The 23735-nt window shown below is 37.6% G+C and overlaps 1 protein-coding gene across 1 annotated transcript in view; it reads left to right on the forward strand.

The window, feature by feature from the left end:
* Positions 1–23735, forward strand: part of EYA1 (EYA transcriptional coactivator and phosphatase 1) — a 157104-nt gene that overhangs the window by 123400 nt on the left and 9969 nt on the right. Inside the window, exons 15-19 of the mRNA XM_018079435.2 lie at positions 20026–20084; positions 20281–20441; positions 20648–20762; positions 21049–21170; positions 23431–23531. Of these exons, the coding sequence (XP_017934924.1) occupies positions 20026–20084; positions 20281–20441; positions 20648–20762; positions 21049–21170; positions 23431–23531 (558 nt within the window). The remainder of the gene's footprint in view (positions 1–20025; positions 20085–20280; positions 20442–20647; positions 20763–21048; positions 21171–23430; positions 23532–23735) is intronic.

Below are 23735 nucleotides of genomic sequence, written 5' to 3' on the forward strand. Positions count from 1 at the left end.
GAATGTGAAGCTGAATTAATTGAGAGCAGCCCTGGGTAGAAGGACTTGGAGGTGTTCATTGACAAGAAGCTCAACATAACCCTGCAATGTGCACTTGCAGCTAGAAAACCAACCATATCCTGGGCTGCATCAAAAGAAGCATGACCAGTAGGTCAAGGAAGGTGATTGTCCCCCCATGAGACCTCACCTGGAGTGCTGCATCCAGCTCTGGGGCCCCCACTAAAAGAAGGGCATAGAGTGAGTCCAGAGGAGGGCCATAAAGGTGATCAGACAACTGGAGCACCCCTCATAAGAGGAAAGACTGAAAGACTTGGAGTTGTTCAGCCTGGAGAAGACTCCAGGAAGACCTTATGGTGGCCATCCAATACCTAAAGGAGACATACAGAGGGATATTTTACAAGGCATATAATGATAGGACAAGGAATGATGGCTTCAAACTGGCAGAGGGTAGATGTAGATTAGATATGAGGAAGAAATTCTTTACTATGAGGGTGGTGAGACACTGGAACACGTTGCCCAGAGGAGTTATGGATACCCCATCCCTGGAAATGTTTAAGGCTGAGTTGGATGGGGCTCTGAGCAACCTGGTCAAGAGGAAGATACCCCTGCCCACAGGAGACGGGTTGGAACTAGATGATCTTTAAGGTCCCTTCCTACCCTAGCTATTCTGTAATTCAATAGTTCTGTGATTCTTTCTGTATCTTTAAAGGCTATATATTTACATACTTACAGTGACCCTTTTCAAAGATTGGTTTATTTGTTTTTTTGGCATATCAGTTACATATTATAACTAGATATGCTAAAGAAATAATTGGTGGTATTGAATTATTAGGAACATCCTATTTTAAAAAGTTAGTTCAGTGTTTTGCAAACTTTATTCTAAAATGACACCATCTCATTAGATCTATTCCTTTGAGATATATACCAAAGCTGAAAATGACACTTACTAGGCCTTTCTTTTTTAATCTTACATAACACTTTTTCTTAGGAATAGAATACTTTTTTTTTTCTTGAATTCTATTGAAGTAATTAAAAGCAAATTAATTTTTAGTTCTATTCATGATTTTTTTCTTTTAGGATTTTTATTTCTGTTTTATGGTGTGGGCTTTTGTGGGAAGGTAAAAAATAAGATTATATATTATGATATTAGACAAAAATTAATCTTGTCACCTCTGAGAAATGCAGTAATGCATGGGGCACAGTCATGACGGTTAGCAATAATTTTTCTGCCATTTGTGAAGGATATATAATGCACACTCATGACTTCACAAGCCACTTCTGGTTGTGAAGTCTCCATATGCAAAGTGATGATATGTGCATGGGAGTCACCTATAATGAATAGCAATATTGTAAGAGTTTTTCAGCTACATTAGTTGATGTATTTCTCTTAATGATAAAAGATAGGGAATGCTGTCAGGTATTACTGTAAAGCACTATCTGGTTCTTTGCAAAAAAAATTAGTTGTGTTCTAATAATTAGGAATTGGCTCATTTCTCCTCAGATTCTTACTTAAAATCCACCTGTTTGTATATTAATGTGTTCTTGATGGCAATTCAGAACACAACCTCTTCTGTGTGTCAAAAAGAGCTGCATGGCTGCATTGTGCTTTCAAGTATGGTGTTACTTCACATTAATGAACCTCTAAACCTCTGCATTAGCATATTACTGTGCATGGACCCCTCTAGAAAGCTGCCTGCATTACAGTTGCATATGATTTCCATAAGATGCAGCTCTGTCATTAAGCACAGTTGTTGGGAGCATCAGCCTGGGGCAGACAGTGGCCGAGGTGCTCACATCCCAGCCTGGCTACCAGGCTCCTCTGTCCTGCCCACATGCCACCAGCAAGGTTCACCGGTCCTCCCATAATGAGGAGCAGCACAAGAGCACCTTCTGTATTGCTCCAACTGTCCTGCCTCTTCACTTGATTAAATAAAGTTAGTTTAATACAGAAACATTTTACAAATCCTACACTTTACACATATGGGAACATTTCCAGCTCCCATGAAGCATCAAGATGCTGTCTTACACAGATGCATCTTTTCACAGTTTAAAGCTGAGAATAGACAGCATTTATGTCCTTGCACTCTCATGTTGTATTTGCCCTGTGAACCTCCTTCCAGGATTCCTATAAGTCTCTAACTGCTAGCTTGGATTTACCCAGGTCTAGAAGTTGATAGGAAGAAATTTAACTTCCAGGTGTTATTTATGAAAACTGCTTTTTGTGGATTGTTTCCTGCATAGTTTACTCTGTGGAAGCGCCTGCTCTCCTTGTATGTGGCTCCCAGTCATTGGACTACCAGTATTTATCAGCACGACTTCTCCCTCCTATTCCTTTTCAAGCTGAGGACTGCGTGAAGTGCAGCTTTTTTACTTGAAATGTGACTGAGATGTCTGACACACAGCAGTATGCTGAGCCCTTCTGTTCCCTAAAGAAACATAAAGGCCTGCTAGGGCCCACGTTGCAATGCAGACTCTCATGTCACTAAAGCAGATGGTGATACACGCTGTACTAACACCAGGCACTACAGGGATTTCCAAGATGGGAGATCGTAGTGAGAGCCCAGGGCTAAGAAAGGGATCAACTAAAACCCAGCACACCATCTGTAAAGCACAATCATGCAGCAGAACTTTTTGAACATTAGTCCCTCTTTGGCCTTTGCCTTCAATTCTTACAGGTGAAACCAGGCTGCCTCCCTGCTGCTGGAAGCAAATGTACCATATAAATCACTTCTGGCCCTCAAGGAGAACTTTTTGCATGACAGGGACATATATTCTCTTTTCATCAGCCTGAAAATTTTCTCCTTTGTAGGTATCAGTAACACTGCAGGAGACTAAGTGACTTTCCTCCCAGGTTCTTCAGTGACCATGCACACAGCTATGTCCCCAGTGTACCACACAGTGCCCCGTAGGAATGCCTTTGAAGCAATACAGCCATATGTTCTGTTTCTTTAATCTAAAGGAGAAAGGGAAGCTATTTCCCCTCAGACTTTGGTACTTTAATATGCCACAGACTCAGGCTGGTAACTTTTAGCACAGTAGCATTCTGAAGCATGATTTGGGATCATGGGCTTTATGATAATACACATTATTGAATTCATTACTACATTTAGCAGACTTACCGTGTGCAGGTTATTGCACATCTCAAAGAACCATGACCACTGTAGGGTAAAATGCTCCTTTTTCTGAAAGCATTTTAGCACATCTGGTCCTAGAGTCAACTAATCTAACAAATGAAGTGCTTGGATGCAAGCCAGCCCTTAAGTGCAGGCTTTGAGCAAGCTCCAAAGCAAGCTGGGAGAGCAGGTTGGCCACTATTACCAGTATAGAAGTCCATCATTTATTCTCCCACAGTTTGTGGAAATGTGGAGCCAGCTTTGGACGGGCATGACAAGTGTGATGTTGCCTAGATTTAAATTTAACTAAGTTGTATGGAGGTCCACAGTCAGTGATGGGAGTTAGGGAAGCTGCAGGCAGACCAAGGAAGTGGAGAAGGAGGATTGTGAAAATGCTGTTACCAGAGAGAAAAGCTTTTTCAACTTCTCTGCATGGAAAAAATCAGATCAAGATCATTTTATGTCTGAAGCTGTGCTCCAAACTCTCAACATTCACAGGATAAGCCTTTGCTGACGTTATATACTAATCACTTGTCTGGTGTTCGTATTTTACATACATATTTGTGTAGATGACATGACACAAGGTCAATGTTCGTGGTTCCCAATACTTTCTAATTCCTGATCACTGTGCCTTAGTCTCCTCACAGTGGTGATGATAAGAATAGTATTTGCAGATATTGTGTACACTTTTAGTTGGCTTTCTAACACTGCTTCAGCTTGGTCTCTTTAATGTATTAGTCCTCAAGAACATCCTGGCATAAATTTTCTCTTTTCTGACAAAATTAGAAAACTTGTGTATTCAAACAACTTTAAAAAGAAAATTGCAAAATATTGCAAATAGTCATCCAAGAAAACTTTCCACTTTTCTGTTGTATTTGTTCATTCCTTTTCTATTGTGTTTTTATTTTGGATGATTTTTTGTAAGTTGTAGTTGTTCCAGTTTGAGTTGTTCGTACATTTCAAGTAAACTCTGATTTTTAAAACTTGGTCGAGAACATTTAAAGCAGAAGGGCATCAGTCATCACTTATCATGGCAGTGTTTCAGATGTCTGCACTAGTATGAACTCCATGTGTTCAACTGGTATTGGGGCTTCTGTTTGGGATGCCTAGATTTTGTTTTAGTACAAATGAGTTAAAGAGTAGACAGGCATGCTTTGTGAAGAAATACATGGACATGCAAATTGCCCATAGAATGGTTTGGGTTGGAAGGAACCTCTAACAGTCATCTAGTCCAATCCCCCCTGCCATGGGCAGGGGCATCTTTCAGTAGATCAGGTTGCTTAACGCCCCATCCAACCTACCCTTGAACACTTCCAGAGATGGTACATCCACAGCTTCTCTGGGCAACCTGTTCAAGTGCCTCATCAGCCCCACAATAAAGAATTTCTTCCATGTACTTAACCTAAATCTAGGTTAAGTCTTTCAGTTTAAAACCATTACCTCTTACTCCTTGTCCTATCAATACAGGCCTTGGTAAAAAGTCTGTCCCTTTCTTTCTTCTAAGTCCACTTTATGTATTGAAAAATCACAGTTAGGTCACCCCAGAGCCTTCTCTGCTCCATGCTAAACCCTAGCTTTCTCAGCCTGTTTTCACAGGAGCGGTGCTCCCGCCCTCTGGTCATCTTCGGCCCTCCAGATGCGCTCTAACAGGTCCATGTCTTTCCTGTGCTGAGGACCCCAGAGCTGGAAGCAGTACTCCAGGTAGGGTCTCATCAGAGCAGAGTAGAAGGGGAAAGGGGAAAATCACCTCCCTCGACCTCCTGGCCATGCCTTTTCTGATGTAGCCCTGTGTGCTGTTGGCTTTCTGGGCTGCAAATGCACAATGCTGGCTTATATCCAGGTTTTTTTATCCACCAGTATCCCCAGGTCCTTCTCAACAGGGCTGCTCTCTGTCCGTTCCCCACCCAGCTTGTACTGCTATGGGTGTTTGTCCCCACCCAGCTGCAGGACCTTGCACTTTATTGAATTTCATGAAGTTCACACTAGCCCACTCCTCAAGCCTGTCAAGGTCCCTCTGATGGCATCCCATTTGTCAGTGGAATACATGGTAGTCATAAAAGGTTTGTGGTAGGCAGAAAGCTAACTTTTATTGGTATTGGACTCATCTCCAAGATGGTACCCTAAAAGAAATTTTTATCAAAATAACAAAACATGTTATGTTTATGTGTTCTCCCAAATTACACATTCAAAGGTGTTCCTTCCAGTGACAGAATTAAAGTCCTTCACCCTTTCCCAGGAAATAAAATACCAAATTTTGGCATGCTTTTCACGGTGCAAATTGTACCTGCCCACTTACAGCTAGGTTCTGCAGAGTCTGAAATATCAGATCGGCTAGTTCAGGAGACAGTGTATTGAAGGACAGCAGTAAGGTACCTGGAAGCCGTTGTAATAGTTGCATCAAAGCTGTATATAGGCAGGGTCTGTTACTGGAGTCACAGATCCAGGTGTGGCAGCTTTAATTGCAACAGAAACCTTAGTGTTGTGCTGCAGAGGAAGGCTCTGAATAGTAACAAGAAGATTGCTGTGTAATGAAGAACATGAGACAGCACTTTGAAAATTCTCTTATATACAGTAATGAAACAAAAAACCTGACTAAGGCTTGATGGAAATTAGGAGATGCAAAACTGACTATAAGAAATTTAACAGCCTGAGAACTTTGTAGTCTATTTTCATGCTTATACTGTCAATCTATTAGCAGATTTCAATACACTGGCTTACTTTATATTGCTGACACATATAAACACCTGCCCTTACTGAATCTTTATTTTTGAGAGGTTGAGAAGTTCTTGATATCTGCCACAGAGCTTTTCTGCCAAAGCAGATCATTCCCTAAGCAAAGATGTGATACACTGCTTGATGGTTCAGCCTGTTAGATAAAAAACTGGGTAATAATGTGATTCATCCCGAAGGCCTCTTAGTGCCAGAATTATAATTTCAGATTTGAATGCGTTCATTTTATTAGTTTAATTATCCTGTAAGTCTGAAATAATAGAAGAGTAATGTCAAATAAATAAATAGTTGATACTAATGGTAAAAGCAGTTAATGTAGCTATTAATAAATGTATTGCTTTCATTTTATTCTTGCATAGAGAGGCTTCTCTTTGGCTTTTAATATTTCATGGAACTGATGTGAACAATTTTTTTTACATTTTATTTAAATAGCATGAATTTGATACACTGAACAAAAGCCTATCTACTACTACAGATGTCAAGCCTCTAGTTATGACTCATTCATAATACATTCGCAAGTTTCCTAAGTATTCCATTATTAGTTTATAATCTAAAAAGTTTCACAAATTCAAATAACATTCCTGAGCAGTAGATTTTGTGTTTTGGTCTCTGATGAAGTTGACAGATGTGTAAAATCTCATATACAGCCAGTCAAGTCCCTGGTGCAACTGCAAGTGCTGAAGAGTGCAAGTTATTCCAGCTAAGATCAACATTAATTTACACTCAAATACCTTTCCCAGCCCAACCTTTCTATTCACATAATGCAGTTATTTTGTGCTGATTCCACTACTTTGAGGCAAACTATTTTTTTCTCACTGGAGTCTTCTAATGCAAAACTCAGAAGATAAACTGAAGAGAGCATAATAGTCACCTTTAAAGAAGTTCTCTCCTGATTGATGTAGGTACCATCTTAAACCACAAATCTCAGATTCGTATTATTCAGGTTGGTGTTTTGAGTGGATTAGTCTCTGAAAATTATGTACTTAAAGTATTTTAAGAAAGCTAGGTGAAACTAAGTTTCATCCTCACGTGACATTTTGCAGGATGAGAGCACATTAGATAATCCTCACATCAGTACAAAGATTTGAAACCACTGCATAAGCATCTTAGCAATATGCGTGGTAGGTAGTTTCTGTCAGCCTCTTTGTCCTAGACTTAATTTTGGCATGAATTTACAATGTTATTTACAAGATGTCTGATATCTTGAAAACCATCATGCAGTTTATGCTGGTGTGGTTATGTGTGAGTGCTGTGATTGAAGTTTAAATGTTAAGAAAACATGCATACGCATGAATTTTAAACAGATCTGTTTATGCTGGCTTTTGGGGGGCAGGGAGGATGGCAGAAATTATATTAAAATGCTGCTACAGGGAGAAAAATTAAGAAGTGTCTGTCATTCATTTTCTTTTAAAAGCACGTAAGGGGTGCTTGAAGTTGGTTTCCAAAATGTTTGAGTTTCACAGTCTCAGGAGATTTCTACTGTTTCAGTGTGGTTACAATAAGGCCTCTATCTGAATTTCATCCAGTTCAATGGTCTAATGAAACTGTAAAGAAAGAGGGAGAGGATTATTCCCTTTACTCATTGTAATATCACTTTTATTTTTCTGTGTTTAAAGTAAAATTTGACTGCTGTTAATAGCACTTGTAAAATTTTTCTTTAGATATGGCCAAGAAGCTGGGCGATTCTGTAGTGCACTAAAACTATCCTAAACTTTGTTATTGAAGCATGAGGCTTTATGAGGACTTCAAAAAATGTAAACAAAAAGTTTAACAAAAGAAACAATGAGATATTGAAGGAATGAAGTATTGGTTTTATTTTTTTGGTTTTTCCAAGATCCTTGTCCAGTCAGCACAAGGCAGTCCAGACACTATCTGCAGGTTACTTGCACTATGATGCAGTCAGGAGATGATAGTTCTTATCTGTTCACTGACAGCAGAGCACAGGCTGCTGACATGAGTACTGAGCTCAGCTGAAATACTGTGACAAGAAAGATCAGCTTTATCTAAGCAAACAATGCTTTCTGAACTGTAGAAAATCAATCAGCTGAAAGATCTCAGCTTTTTCTTCTGCATGTTTGTATAACTCACATTGCAAATTTAAAATGTGGATATACAGGGGAAAAACGCCTTCCCTAGCATCGGTAGGCAAAGGCAAGAGACAATTGTAGCAGCAGTTATAACTCAAGTGTTTGTAGGATTTTTTCTGAAAGTTTTGACTGAAAAGTTTAAAAATACAAGTCAAATATTCCAATTCATTTATTGGAACAAAAATACACACTTTTCTTAAGTGTGTATTTACAAGTCCAAAACTTCTGTTATGGCCTTAGTCAAATGAATTTAGCATAAATCAAGTCATGATTACCTACAAACAAGGGCTTATGAACAGAAAAAAAAATAGACAGTGAAAACATACACTGACTTTTTTTTGTTCCATCACTTTAATAAATTTGGACAGAAATTGAAGTATAAGGAACCTCTAACTCCCAGACTGTCAAGAGGTCTGACTAACAGAACTAATGCCTCTTTTCTGAATCTAATCTCCACTAGTTTGGTGTTTAATGCAGCAAATATAATGACTAACAGAAGTGTCTGCCACAAAAAACACATTTTTTTTAATTGTTCTATTATAGTGTAAATTCATAAATCTTTCTTTACCATAGGAAGGTAGAAAAAACAGTAAAGTTTTGTATGACTGTAAATTTTTAGTTTATAATCAAAACCACTCATATCTATGTAATGTAATATTTTATGTATTTGAAAAGAGTCTGTAATTTTTAATACAACATTGTATATTAAGCAAAACCACTGAATACTCCCAATCGAGTCTTTTTTAATTATTATTTAAATTTTACTTAAAGGAAGTACTGTGAAAAAATAGTTTTAAAAACTTACCAACAACAAAAAAGCTTTTACTAAGAAATTAAACAACAGTGTGGTAATATAGCTTTTATGTATGAACTACATGTGGTCAGTCAAAGGGTTAAGCTATGTGATTTCAGGATAAAAGGTTTCCTGAGTTGACTATTATTCCTATGGTCTGCCAACAACTTTGCAATAAATGGAATGATTTTTATGGGAATGTGGTTATTCACAGCAAGACTACAGTTGGTGTCAGTATGAAAAATTCTTCTTTAGTAGATTCTCTCAGCAGGGATAACAGATCTGAAAGAAAGGCAAAAAGTAGTTGCAGAGAACTCTGGCTGGTGTTGGTGACAAATTATGTTTACAAAACGATGGGTTAACTCATTGAAAAAGAAGAAATCAGAACAACAGTAAATCAGTCTTGCTCCTCTAAGTGTTGCTGTTCCAAAACAAGTTACCTGTGATTGTATTGTTTAATAGCTTATTTTTTTTTGCCTATAAAGCGAGTGAGACTTCTAGGCTTTCAGTTGTGGGGGTGTAAAATAATGCTTCAGAAATCAGTAAACTTACTGCAAAGTTACACCACAGTCCATGAGAGAACATAAAATATTGGTAGGTAGGTATTAAAATAGTTCAGGAGAAAGGAGAAAAAAAATCACTTGATTAGAATGTAATATTCATTTATAATTATTTGTTATATTTATTATGTTTATAAATTATATATTATTTCTTAGTATCACTTGTCTATTTTTTTCATCTGTGTATTTTTTGAAATAATATTATTAGAAGAAAAGTGTGGTGGAAAATGCATTAAAATATTAATGAACTTAGTATTAACAGTCACTGCATTTACATTCGGTTTGTGATAAGCTTTCAGAACACTAAAAAAGATTAAACCATTAGTTAAGTCTGCAGCACCACCACTGGGGCTGATATTATTTTCCATTCAAAATTGGGATTAAAGTTACATAGAATTTAATAATTCTCTTCCAACCATAGAGCAACTTCATGCGTTTTAGTTGCTTGGTTATTCATAAGTTAAATTGCTGGAATATGGAGGAGTTTGTTACTATATGGGTTGTTTGGTTGGGTTATTTTTAAGAAATAGGTAGCAGCTGTTTAAGAAGTAAACATGGCAGCTTTGAGTACTTCCTGCTCTTTGTTTTCCTCATGGACAATTACCGCAGTTCTGTTTAAAAAATTTCATTTGTGAACCTGTCTCAGGGCATTGCAAAACCTCGAGTATTTTCATTATGGTATGAATTTCCTTTGTTGTGCTGGGATCATCAATGACGTGCCAGCAAGAAAGAAAATCAACCTGGATGTATTAATGTCAGGAAAAAAAAAGAAAAAACAATCCATTATGGAACAACAGTGTTTTTGATAGGTGATAAAGATAAAGATCCCTTGAGATAAAGGGATAGGTTTACTGACCTAAAAGTAAATATTGACCATGATGATGCCAAAGAAAATAAATTTCGTAGAAAATTACGTTTCACATTCTCTCAGAAAACCAGCATGTGCATTCTTTAATATTCTAAGAAATATTTCTTCAGTAGAAATATTTTAAAAGGATCTGTGAAAGGAAAACTTTTTGTTTGAAATGACTGCAATGTGATAGTTAAAGATGCAGCTGAAAGTAGAATCAGCTCTTGGTGATTGTTTGTGGTGGTCATGTCAATATTTATTGCTGGTAATACAAAGAGAATCTACCAGTCCAGTTTTTCACAAAATGGTGGGTTTTACCAGATGACCTTCATTTAACAATGAACAATGGACAGAAGTTCATGTACAGACCACTAGGTCTGCTTCTACTGCTGTGAGAAATAGCTGTTTTCCTTGAGGCAAGTGTGAGATTTTGGCAGAGTTGGTCTGATTTGGCTGCGATTGGAGGATGGATCCTGGAGAGTCTTAGCAAATCTTTGGCCCTTGCCTTCCAAACTGGTTAGCTAGATGCTGAATAAGAAACACCTGTAGTTACTTCTTTAGAAAAAAACAAACCACCAAACATAGAAAGTACTGTAAGACAGAGTGAAAATAGATTTCTGGCACTCAGGAAAATAAGCAATTACAGGAAAGGCTGTTGAATAAGCCTTATTCCTGGTGAGAAACAAGGGGTGGTTTCAGGGAGAGGAAAGCTTCAGACAGAGCTGACTGAATTATTTTCCTCCCACCCCCAAATACCATAGGAATGGCAGCTGAACAATTCTTTGGTCACCCAGAGTGGAATCATCAGGCCTCTACAGAGAAATATCTATTCAAAAATTACTTTTCTCATTTGGTTGAAAGAAGAGTTCACCTCCTCCCAATATTTGTGATGTCTGTAATGGGAACCTCCTGACCATAGTGGCTAGGGATGCTTTATGAGAAGCCTATGATTCAACTTCTGGTAGTTCTCCTTCAGCAACAGAGAGTTCTGGGAAAGTCAAATGTGATTATTCCAAAAGCTTCAGTAGAGCTTTTTTTTAACAGCATTAAATTTATTTTTAGAGATATAAACCTAATTTTTAATGAACTATAAGTTCTATGAAGAGTAGGCAGTTCACTTTCTAATGAACCCATCAACAATTGTGGACTCCCAGCAGGCATCACAGTATTTCCCTTTGCACATTCAGACTGAGACACCAAGCCCATCTATTTGCATTTAATTTTCCACAGTAGCAATCCAGGAACAGCTCAGTTTCAGTGAAGGAAGGAAGGATAGAGAGGAAAGGAAATGCAAATCATGTTATGGAATTTTTCCTAGTATGTATGTGAGGGAATGACTGGAAAATAGTTTCTCATTTATGTGATACTACAACCATGGGTTACTTGCAGAAAGTTCATGCAATTCCACTTCATGCATGTGCAACTAAACTACATCACACATGTATCTGTAGGTAGACAAACAGAAATGCAAAACAAAGCCTTCATTCACAGGCAGAACTGTGGCTTTGCTGGTGTGTGTAAAACGCAGCTAAAAACTTCAACCCATCCAAAATTCATGATGCCTGGCTGTTGTGGAATGTGCTACTGTAGTTAACGAGTGTTAGAGCTATGAAGAATAACAAATACCTCCTTTGCTCACTTGAGAAGATCATTCCTATAGGCTTATGCAACTTACTAACCACTTAACTTCTTTCACATGGCCAACGATAAGCACCTTCATCCTAGTGCCACTGAAAATAGAGCCTATATGATTTCCTTTCTCAAGAAGATCAGATGGAGTGTTCTTTGCACATGTACAGCTGAGCTGAAATACATAGGAGCCTACCAAGCTTGCAGCATCACTTTATCACTTTATTTACCTTCTTGTTGCTTCTCCCTGAGTTGCCTACTGGGGTTAAGCCATGACAGGCTGTGAGGTGGCACAAAAACTCTTGACTCTCTAGCTGGTAGTCCCAGAGCTCCCACAAAGCATAGCTGTCCTCTGCTCCAGCTGGGCCAAGGAAGCAGTGCCTTACTCACTCCCTACTTCCACTACTGAGCAGCAGCATAGGGGTCAACCTCTGCCACACAACATTAAGGGTGGGAAAGAAAAGGGAAGAGTAAATTCAAAGTATTGTGTAAAGGTCTTCAGGCTGCCCATAGCAGCAAATGGTTTTGCTCTCTATACTGACAAGGTTAGCAGAGAGAATTTTAAACCTGGTCCTTGTCCCATTAGCAGACAATTACAAAGATGGGAGACTTGCTCACCCAAAGCATTGTAGTTTCCTTTTAAACATGTGCATTTGGGAGATCACCTACAGCACAAAGGCCCTTCAAGTTTAAATTAATTGATCATGTGGGACTGAAAGAGAGAGATTACGTCTTCTTGTGAAAATTTCCACATGAACCTCTCATTACCTGAGAAATTAGACATTATTTTAAGGCTTTTATGGAAAAAACATTCTTTTCATAACTTTAATTTTTAAATTTTTTAAAATTGAAATATATTTTTAAAATCTTTAGTATATAGTGTCAACAAAGTGTGTATGTCCTAAAAGTATACTTTTAAGTTAATATGTTTGGGAATAGTTCATTACACTCTGATGAAGTTCATGGCTTGCTTTTTTTTACTTCTTAAAACTCCTTCATACTTTATTTTCACTGGCTTTCATTAATCATAGGATTTTTTTCTCTTTACAAAAGTATATATTTGCAGATAACAGGAATCATATCATAAAGAAAGTATTTACAATGTGAAGTGCTGAACTTTTAAAATATAGCGGATTTGACACTTAGAACTTAACATTGTTCTTTCCAGGAGTGACATAGACTCTTTAAATAGATAAACTTGAGTTTTATTTAGTCATTTCTATCTATTAGTAAAATTATTTCTCTGACACCCCTCTCTTCCTCTTTCCCTGCAAAATGTACAAAAATGGAAAAACAAATTACTTCTTCAAAGTTGTAATAAGAACTGACTCTTAGAGAGGCACTCTAAAACACTTCTCTTAGTAAGGTGATACGTTACAGAAATAGACTACTTTTACCTTTTATCTTGTCTGAAATGGAATGTAAGGAGTGCATTTGGAGTTATAGGGAGTATCTCTGAACTGGAACCTGAACAACAAATTTACACCCTAAAGCAAGTGAGAAATCTCTGAAGTTTGAAGGACTGTACTTATTATGGTTGTCCTGAGCTCTGCTGACCCTCTGCTAGAGGTATGAGTTTACTTTTCGGTCTTCTTTTCAATCGAAAGATTTCAGAATATTGAGTAGTATATACAGAAACAATATCAGTTCATGAAATATCTGTCTCATGGCACTTATGAAGTAAAGAAAACTAGCAAAATAGTTTTCTTTTGCTGTGTGAATGTAACTGGCACAATGCAGTTGCTCTTTAGATACTTCTTTAGGTCATGTTTTATTTTAAATTGGATTCTTCCAGTTACAAGGTGCAGTTGAAATGAAAATGTAAACCTTGGTTTTAGCATAGCTACTTCAATAAACACAAGTTGCAGAATAAGATCTGTATTTATTTTGGAACAAACATTGTTTACTTTAGGAGTATCATATTTAATCCAAATGCATTTGTTGATGTCAGCAAGCAAAATAGGATTTTAATCACTTTTTCTGTTAGAAAAGAATGTCATCCATTGTGCATTATAAAAAGATTACATGTTCGACACAGGAGAGCACTCTAAAGTCATTGGCTGTGAGAAACAGTTTGTTATATAATTTCAGTTCTTAGTCCTCAATGTTTATAATAGATAATAATTTATATAGATAATAAGCTTGTTTGGTTTTTTGTTTTGATGGGCTATTTTAAGAGTAAAAATGGGGTTTGGTTTTTTGGTAGGTTTTTTTGTGATGGTTTTTTGTTATGGTTTTTTTTCACTATAAGCTTCTCTTCATAGTCATAAGTTTAAAATGGGAGCATTTTGAAAGCCTTCACAGCCCAATTTAATTCCTTGACTGTTCATCCACAAATTGTCAGACAGAATGAAGTGGGTTTCAAGAACTCTCTTTGTTCTTAATATCCTGTGCCTGACCCACAGGTAATCTGCACCTTTTTTTCTTCAGCGCCGAATAATTGTGGTGGGAAAGAAGAGAAAATGTTAGGGTCACAAAGTGCAGGCTAGACAGAGATGACAGGTCCTGCCAATGCAGTGCCAGTGTTGAGAACCTGCGAACCGTCGTCTCCGCTTTTTCACATGGATTTGCACTGTATGTTAACAGGCACTCTGCGATGATGGGTTAGGAAGTTCAGCGCTTCAGCTTTTGTTGCCTCAGCTTGAAAGCAAAGTGCAGAGGGTTTTGTATAGTTAACAAGTACAGAAGTACAGTAGAGGAGCACGAGGCACCAGTCATACGTATATATATATGCACACATAGACACAGAGGATATAGATGAGCTGTTGTTCTATGAAATGTCAATTTTCTAACCTGTACACATACTAAAGATTTTGTTATCCTTCTAGTCAAGTGAAAACCAGAGATTTACTTGTCAAGTTTAATGACTGCTGTAAAAATAGTGTTGGGATCCTTGCGTATTTTCTTCCTAAAATTAGAATAAAGGCTGGTTGAAGCAATCTCCTTTTTATTTTGCTGGAAGGTAGTTAAAAGTGTGAGTTAAAAAGGTGTAGAAACCAACAGTTTCAAGGGGTTTTTAAATGGTCATTCACTAACTAGCTTTGGAATATGTAATTGTTGCCTGGAAAAAACATTTTCTGACAATCTGTGAGTCTGTGTTTCACAAAGAAGCACGTTGTGATGGCTTACAGGAGTGATGAGTATTTGTGGAGCAGATAATAATCTGAAAGGGTATATATAACAAAGAATATATATCTTATTCCTGGAAAAGACATAAACAGAGGTACTGCTGTCATAAAAAAACTTCATTAAAAACTCAGCAGTGTACACTCGAGGATTTTTTTTAATTTTTTTTTTCCAGATACATCACATTTATAAAGGATTGCAGCTTTAACTTGTTTTGCTAGATCTGTTCTCACATGTACATGACCAAATTTCTCTACTGTTCAGTAGGGAAAATGAAGCAGTGGACATAATTGTGTAATGACAGATACGAGAGGAACAGAGAATCCCAGCAATCATTTCCTGCAAGTTGGCCAGCTTCCAGGCTGTCTCAATGGGCACACTGATGTAAAGCCAAAAGGAAAATAGCTCATTCTGAAGGGTGGTTGTTGGTTGGGTTTTTTTTTTCCCTCTCTCATTTTGACTTTGCAGACTAAGGTATTGAAACAATTAGTTGACAACGTGGTGTTAGTTTTCTCATGGTAAATTAAGAAGATTAACCAAATGTGGAAGTGTATTTTAGCTATAATCAGCAGATTTGAGACTGTAATACTTCGGCATCCTCTGAGGTTACGCTCATAATATTATTCACATTATTCCTTTATATAATATGCAAACTTGTCCAGAGTTATCTTGAGTTCAGTGTTTATTCAAAGACAGCATAATTATTAGATTTATTTCTGTTAGTTTTGTAGCACAGAAATGTAGAGGATTCGTGCTAGCCATTGCTTCACTCCACTTGGCATGAAGTATTGGCACAGATAAGAGGAACTCTTGTAACAGCCCTAATCTCTTTTTTTTTTTAATTATTATTAGTTTTCCTACAGTAAATTGAGTAGTGAAACATATTTTACATAATTATGGCAGAAGTACACAACTTGACGGGTGGTAGCGAGGGAGCAAAGTAATATAAATATTTGCAGAACATTTCTGCCATAACTTAATGCTTTGCGTATGAATCTTTATAAGGATCCTAAGTTAGTTTAAAGGAATGATTCCAGAGAACTACATAGGTCCAGGCATTTTAAGAGCTGTGAATGATGATTGTGGAGCATCTCTGGGAGTTTTTGGCTCATCATACAACAACAGAAGAGAGAAGGAGGAAAAGTTAGCAGGAAAAAGTTAACAAATGCTTTGGGAATGGAGCAGGGAGAAGACACAAGCTTTCCATGTACAAGTAATTCATTTTTGATTGTTGTTTTTCTTTGGCTTACTGCATTTCACTGGAGACATTCACTTAGCAATGATTGCAGCAGGTTTTAGTTTTTAGCACGGATCTGCTGCTGCTTCAAGCCCCAAAGCAGAACTGGTGAAAGGGAATGTAGAAACAAGTCTCAGTTACTCCATGCAACATCTGTTGGTTTAATTGAGCTGCAGGAGATTCAAGCTAAGCTACCAGTTGAGGCACAGAAAGGTCTGAGGGACACAAACACATGGATGTGTGGCATGCAAGCAGCTGTGCGAGAGAGCAGCAAAGGACAGCACGGACAGTAACTTCTTAAACTACTGTAGGTAGATTTGCTAAGTTACACATGCTGACACTCTCATTTTCCCTGAAAGTATTATCCCTAAACTATACCGAGTGCATTTTGCTTTCCAGGGGTTGATCCCAAAGTGCAGAGCTGCATCTCAGCCTGTCTGACTGAAATCCAAATCTTCAGTATAAACATGTCATCACTTGTAATTCCTCCTGAAGATTTCAGACTGGATACACTGAAGTTGCAAGGTCAACACCTTTAGGAGCAAAACACAGCTAGCTACCTAATCTTTATACGTAAGCCACAGGATATTTTGCTCCTTACTTACCAATTCAACCTTTTAAAAGAGAATCCCACAATTTTAATTTTCTGCTTTGGAATTGACTGCTAAACTGATTCTGTCATAATAAAATACATCTGCATAAATAACAGTGTTTCTACGGGGACTTCCAGTATTAATTTCAGATATCACTTTGCCAGAGAAATTAAGGGGAGAATACTAGTACTGTATTTCCTATGAAAATTTCAAAAAAGTGTCAAATACATTTGTAAAATTTTGAAATGGTAAGCCTACAAACAAACTTTTTTTTTCCCCTGAATGGCCATTTACCTGTAAGTCGGCTTCCATCACAGAAACTTTTCTGAGAAGTACTTGAGGATTTTATGAGTCTTTGTTTATATACCTTTGCAAAAATATACTGGTTGGAAGTGCATACTTTATTTGTTGGTCAGTGTTTTACTATATCCCTGATTATGGTGCATAATGAATTAACTGCTATTTTTAATTGTTGAATGTGTGGGTGCTTGCTTGTAACTAATCAGAGGACTGAGCAGCGTCTCTCTTTGCCCACAAACAGAATGCTCCACACAAAGCAAGCAGGTGAAAACAAATACAAGGTGTTCTGCCGGAAGGACGGATCAGATCAATTAATGATGGGCATGTTACTGGCATCTTTGAAGAGTTATTCCTAAAAAACTTTCCTGCTAAAAGAGCAATTGCTAATTGAGTGTTTTTCCCTTACTATGTTCAGGGGTCGAAAAATGCACCCATCACTCATTAGCCCAAAGTCTGAGTCAGCTAGACAGCGTGAAAAAATACCTGGCACTCAAAGCTCACATTTAGCCTCAAAGCCATGCCCTGCCACTCAAGAGGAACAAAATAGTCGTGCACTGTTTGTGACCTTCCTTTAGTTGTAATGTGGTGTCAATCACATTGCTCTTTAATCCTTTCCAAATTATAACATGTATCTCTTGTGCTTTAATTTTGCTTCATCGCCCTCCTGACTTAACCTTTTTACTTCTTTTATTTCTGACAAAAGAGGACACTATCTCTCTCCATTATATTCAGTATTTAAACTGAAATTTGTGGTGTTCGTGACCTTTTCCTTACTTTTCTTGCTTTCTTGACACTGTTTCTATACCTTTACCCCAGCAACTTTTAGTCTCTGATTTCTTTTCTGGGTTTTTCAATCCAAAATACCTCTTTCTTTCGATACCACGTTTCCTATTTCTAATGTATCACTTCAGTTCTCACTTTCTACCTACCAAGCAGATGGTTAGACAGGAGAGGAGAATGCCTGTCATGTCCAAGGGCTTGTCATGGTCCCAAGACCTCAAATTGCAAATTGAGGTTCCAAGTCTCCGGGTTCTCTCTAACTATGGGATCTAAGATGTAGTGGTCCCATTCTTCCTGTCTTTGTCTTTTGCCTGAGAGTGTTCAATTTGGAAGTTTGTTGAGTTATTCCTTCTTTCATCTGCTCCTGTGAGAAGATGAGCTTCTACTCCTTCCTTTAGTTTTGTCATTACTAATAAAACTTGTTCCTTTTTCCCAGATTTCTATTTTGAGTCTTCTTCTCCAGCAGCTCGTTCCAGTTGTCATTCACAGTTTCCAAGCTGGGGAAGGAGAAGTCACTGAGAAGTTGAAGAGTAATTAGAATGAATTCAGGAGGGTGTCCTTTCTTTAGCTTACACTCAGTTCATATTTGAATTGTTAACTTCGTATGCATTTGGATGGACATTTGCTTTCAGTTTTAAACAGCAAAATAATAACAATAATTTCTGTGAATTTGATAACCTCTTGAAGAAGCTTCTGGCTCTTTTTTTAGCCAAGTTGATTTTCAAAGCCTGGCAACATATGTTCACACTTGCAGTTTCATCTGTCTGAGGAGTAAAGTCACTGGATGTTGGTTAAATATGAGCAAATGTAGTATTGTCTCTCCTGTTCTGGTTGTCACTCCTACCTCTCTCTCTAGCACAAGCTACTTATGTATAAGATAGGAAACAGTATGCATTACAGTATGAATTAGTATATGTTGTAAAAGTGCAAAAGACCACACCTTGTTCTTCAAAGCATTTTTAGTTTCTGAGGTATTACTTTATAAAAATCTAGAATCCACAGCCACCATGTGAGACCAAATAGGCTCCTTCAGCTTTTTTCTTATCTGAGGTTGTTGACCTCAGGAGAGGAGGAGAAGGTTACAGGGTCAAAGTCTTTTCCTCCTTGGAGCTTGCTGCTTGCTGGGAGAGGGTTGGCTGGAAAATAGATGTTTTAGAAAAAGGGTTGAGGGTCATGATTTTAATTCTGTTAGGGAACAGCTGGTTTGAGTTTCTTTCCACTTCTATCTTTCCTCCCTTCCTCACAAATCCATGGAGAGAGAAAAATTTGTTCAGAGGAAGGCAACACAAAAATAAAGAATTGCAGTATTTTCATCTTTAAAAGAGATCGTGTTTGTTATAGGACTTCACATTAGGAGAGAGAAGAGGAAATTATTAAAATAATTGAAATCTGTTATTATTACAAGCATTGAAATGATATTGATCTAGAGTGTCAGAGGTTTATTTGTTTTCCTGCCAAAAGCTAAAACATTAAAAGTAATGTTCCAGCGGTTTCGGTTTTTTGTAGATAAACAATACGCATTACCAGGTTTAATTTAGAGATGGACAAAGCTAATTTTGAATGTGCCGTGGTAGTTTGCATACAAGTTACTGAAGAAAGATGGTTTGATTCGGCTATTTCTGTTCAGATTTTCTTCATTTTGGCATGCTGCTTTCATGCACTAAGACCAAAGAGAGAGGAGGAAACTCACAACTCTCAAATGAATGGCAAACTAGGAACAGATTTTTCATCTGCGCTCCTCTGAAACACTGGCCTCAGGCTGTGTTGGTGTGTGGCTCAACAGCAATCAGAGGTCATAATTTCATTGGCGGTTAGCATCAGGTTTAATTTTTCTAATATGTTACATTTACCAAAATGTCTGGTTTCAGTTACACTTATGCACTGACTGAATCAGCTTTGAGCAGCATGATGTTTTAAGGTACCTGAAAGGCTACAAGAACGTTTATGGAACACATATGCTAATTGTTTTTAACCACTTTCCTTTCTAAACACAAAAATGTGTTTCTGGAAAGCCATTTAACAGTAGTAGCTAATGACGGTGTGCATTTATTTTAAGAAATGAGCACAAGGAAATAGGTAAAACAGTTGTTTTAACAAGACTGCCATCTACTGATTTCCACAATTAAAAATATTCCTGATAAGTAAATTGTTCATAGGGGTTTTTTTATAGCTTTGTTTTCAAGATTTGCGAGATCAAGAAAATTATAAAGTCTTTCTGTCACCTTAGGAATGCGACCAGGTTCACATTGATGACGTGTCTTCAGATGACAACGGTCAAGATTTAAGGTACAAGAGAATTCATTAAGATAAAAAGTTGCTTTGCAAATCCCTTCCCGGGAAAGTGATGGGCTGCTGGAATGCTTACAGTAGCCTGCACTCTTTTTACTGCCTCCTTCTTTGCAACCCAGCAAAATGAGTAGCTGGTGGTTCAATGTAGCCTGTTGCCTTTTATTAATCTAGGGGTTTTCTTATGTCTGACTAGCACCTATAACTTCGGAACAGATGGCTTTCCCGCGGCTGCCACCAGCGCAAATTTGTGCCTTGCGACAGGGGTGCGCGGAGGAGTGGACTGGATGCGGAAACTGGCCTTCCGCTACAGACGAGTAAAAGAAATATATAACACCTACAAAAATAATGTTGGAGGCAAGTGACTCTGGAGTGTCGAACAAATATTGATTAGAAGTAGTAAATGGGAAGAACTGGTTTCTGTCCCTTTTTTAACCTAATAGAGTTTAGTGAGCTGTTTATTTTGCAGTGTGTAGAAAATTGTCTCTGAGCTCACGAAAGGGAAGGAAAATGACAGAGAATTAATTAATATCAGTGCAGACATGCCCTTATCTACTCCACAGGTCTTCTTGGTCCAGCAAAAAGAGAGGCTTGGTTACAACTAAGAGCAGAAATCGAAGCTTTGACAGATTCTTGGTTAACACTTGCACTGAAAGCACTCACCCTCATTCATTCGAGGTGAGTACGAAGAGTACCAAGGAATCTCTAGGGTGTCTGCTGATGATCTAGAAGAGACTGCCTGGTCTGGTGGGCAAAATGCTGAACCTGGAGGACCTTATTGTCATTCCTTTTTTGGTCTGACTATGCCACTCTATCTTACCCTCCTGGAAAGTGGTAAAAAACCCATTCTTTTTAAGTGGCAATAATAATGAGGGGTTCTGATGGGAGGGTTAAGGTTCTCCTGCTTTTGGTTTTTTATGTTTTGCTTTGTTAAAAAAGGGTGTTTGCATTTTTTCTTCCATAGGACAAACTGTGTGAACATTCTTGTGACAACTACTCAGCTAATTCCAGCTCTGGCAAAAGTCTTATTGTATGGACTAGGAGTTGTATTTCCCATAGAGAATATTTACAGTGCAACTAAAATAGGTGAGCTATTTTTATCATGTTGTGATACATTTAAAGCTGTAATTCTAAAAAAGAATAGAGGAATTGTGGTCTGTGTTTAATTCTGACATGCTTTCACTGTAGAAAATAGAGAGATTAGTAATAGTTGATGTCATGAAACACTTCATGCTAAAGCATCCTAAAAGTGTGTTTCAAATGTTTGTCATGATCCAGCACAGAAAGCTTTATACAGTTCTATTAACACTGATGCAACCTCTGTTAGGAAGAAATATAATTACTTTTTCTCATCATTTCTCAAAACTGTGGGGCTGTGTAGCAGTTGAAAAGGCTTTTTAGTAGGCTGTAAGAACAGAACCCTGGAGTGTCCCCAGAGTAGCAGAAGATATTCTGTAAAGGTAAGCCCTGGCTTCATTTGTTTTCGTGGGCTCTGGAGCAAATTTTGGTAAACAATTTACCAGAAGCAAGAATGTTTTGCTGCAGAATGTAATTATTTAAATTCCCTCATACTGACTTTAGTAAACTTCAGCCAGGCAAATGTTTATTTCTGTTTTCTGGTTCAGTATAAAAGATGTCATTCTGAGTATGTAGAAGTGCATCAGACCAGATGGCAACAGTGCTTGTAGTTTTTAATGTGATTATGATGTGTCTGTTCTGTCTCAGATTCGCTCAAAATTGTGGGCTACAAGAAAACATTTTTCATGTGTTCTTAAATATCCATAATACAGGAAGCTCAAATGGCCAAGGAAAAATTGTGGCATATTTTGTTGTATGTTTTGTTGTTGTTTTTAAAAAAAAAAAAAACCAAAAAAACAAAACAAACAAAAATTGGTTCACAGTTTTACAAAGACTTGTGAAAGCACTGCCGTAAAAAATTTAAAACTATTTGCTGGATATAAAAGTAACAGTGTCATCTGTCAAAACTTTATAGTAAATTAAAACTTTGAATTATAATACTTTAAATATACATTTTAATTAAAATATATTTTAATAAATATTCACTTGTAACTTCATGTACACAGGACAAAAGAGTATTTTTGGAAAAATGTGTTCAGTCACTGTCACAGGAAATCATGAGATTTTTGTGATATGACACAATTAATAATATTCAAGCATTGTTTCAACTTAGTCTTGGAGGTTTCTTATGCCTGGCACTACTGTTAAAGGATATCATTGAGTGTTTAGGCCTCTCTGCTGGCCAGAAAGCTTCTTTCAATTTCCAAGCTATTTTTTCTTGAAATAACTATTTTTAAAAACACAATTTTTCCCATCCATTGCTGCAGGCACACAGGTAAGTATGTAGCATGACCAGACTCAAGTGACCTTTCAGAATGGGCACATTTGAAAAAGATCAGCTGTAAGCATTTCCTTTTTTTCTAGTTTCTCAGTACCAGTACCCGAACCTTTACAATATAGGTAAAAATTGAAAAATAGGAAATTTAGGTTAGCTATTAGGAAGAAATTCTTTACGTTGAGGGTGATAAGACCCTGGAAGAGGTTGCCTAGGGAGGTTGTGGGTGCCTCATGCCTGGAGAGGTGTTGAAGGCCATGTTGCATAAGGCCTTGGACAACGTGGTCTAGTGGGAGGTGTCCCTGTCCATGGCAGGGTGGGTTGGGACTAGATGACCTTTAAGGTCCCTTTCAAGCCTTAACATTGTATGATTCTGTGGTACTTATGCATAGGACTGGACCACTAAGATCATATCACTAGGTCTGTGCAGTGAAGGAATGAGCCATGTTAATGGATCCCAGTGAAGTATCAAGGACCTTGCCCATGTATTGGATTACAGGCATTTAAATCTAAATCTTTTGGGTGACCTTCTGAGTCAGGATACTACTGTTTTAGGAGCTGTGATTAATCTTGTCACAGGTTTTGGAGAAAAAGGTAGAATTTCAACTCAGATGCAATCAATTTGCTCGATTCAGGCTACTGGCCATAAACAAATGGTAGAGAATTCTCCTAGTAGGGAAAATCCCCACAAAACCTGTCTCAGATTAGGGAATGAGAAAAGAAAGATGATATTGCAGCCCTCTAGTATGCTATGTCTACCACAGCAGTTGTGCTGAAGGACCTCATGGTGTAGATTTTTGGGTTTCCTGTCAGCTACTGTGGCAGCAGTAAAGCTGCAATCAGCCTTGATACATCATCCTGTGGGAGAAGCTCTTCCCTCCCAATAGTTCTACTTGTGTATTCAAAGTGTTGGGGACATCCGGGCTAAAAAGTTATTTATTTGATATCACCCCATCACCACCTACCCTGAATATTCTGATCTTTTTCTTTCAGGAAAGGAAAGCTGTTTTGAGCGAATAATTCAAAGATTTGGAAGGAAAGTAGTGTACGTTGTTATAGGGGATGGTGTCGAAGAAGAACAAGGTGCAAAAAAGGTAATGACCTTTTTTCAGTGCAGGTTACTTTCAAGAATCTGAAAGCAAAATTGTCTTTTCCTCAACATGGGACAGTGACATTTAGACTTGGTGTTTTTGCCTTATGAAATATGTTTTCACCATATCTAGTAGTAAGCTGCATAAAACTGTAGATAATGATGTGTCCTGCTGTTCTCCAAAAGATACATGAAGCTAGCTATATAC

The sequence above is a fragment of the Manacus vitellinus genome, unplaced genomic scaffold (genome assembly GCF_001715985.3).
Source record: "Manacus vitellinus isolate BGI_N305 unplaced genomic scaffold, ASM171598v3 scaffold_1_pilon, whole genome shotgun sequence".
Classification (NCBI taxonomy): Eukaryota; Metazoa; Chordata; class Aves; order Passeriformes; family Pipridae; genus Manacus; species Manacus vitellinus.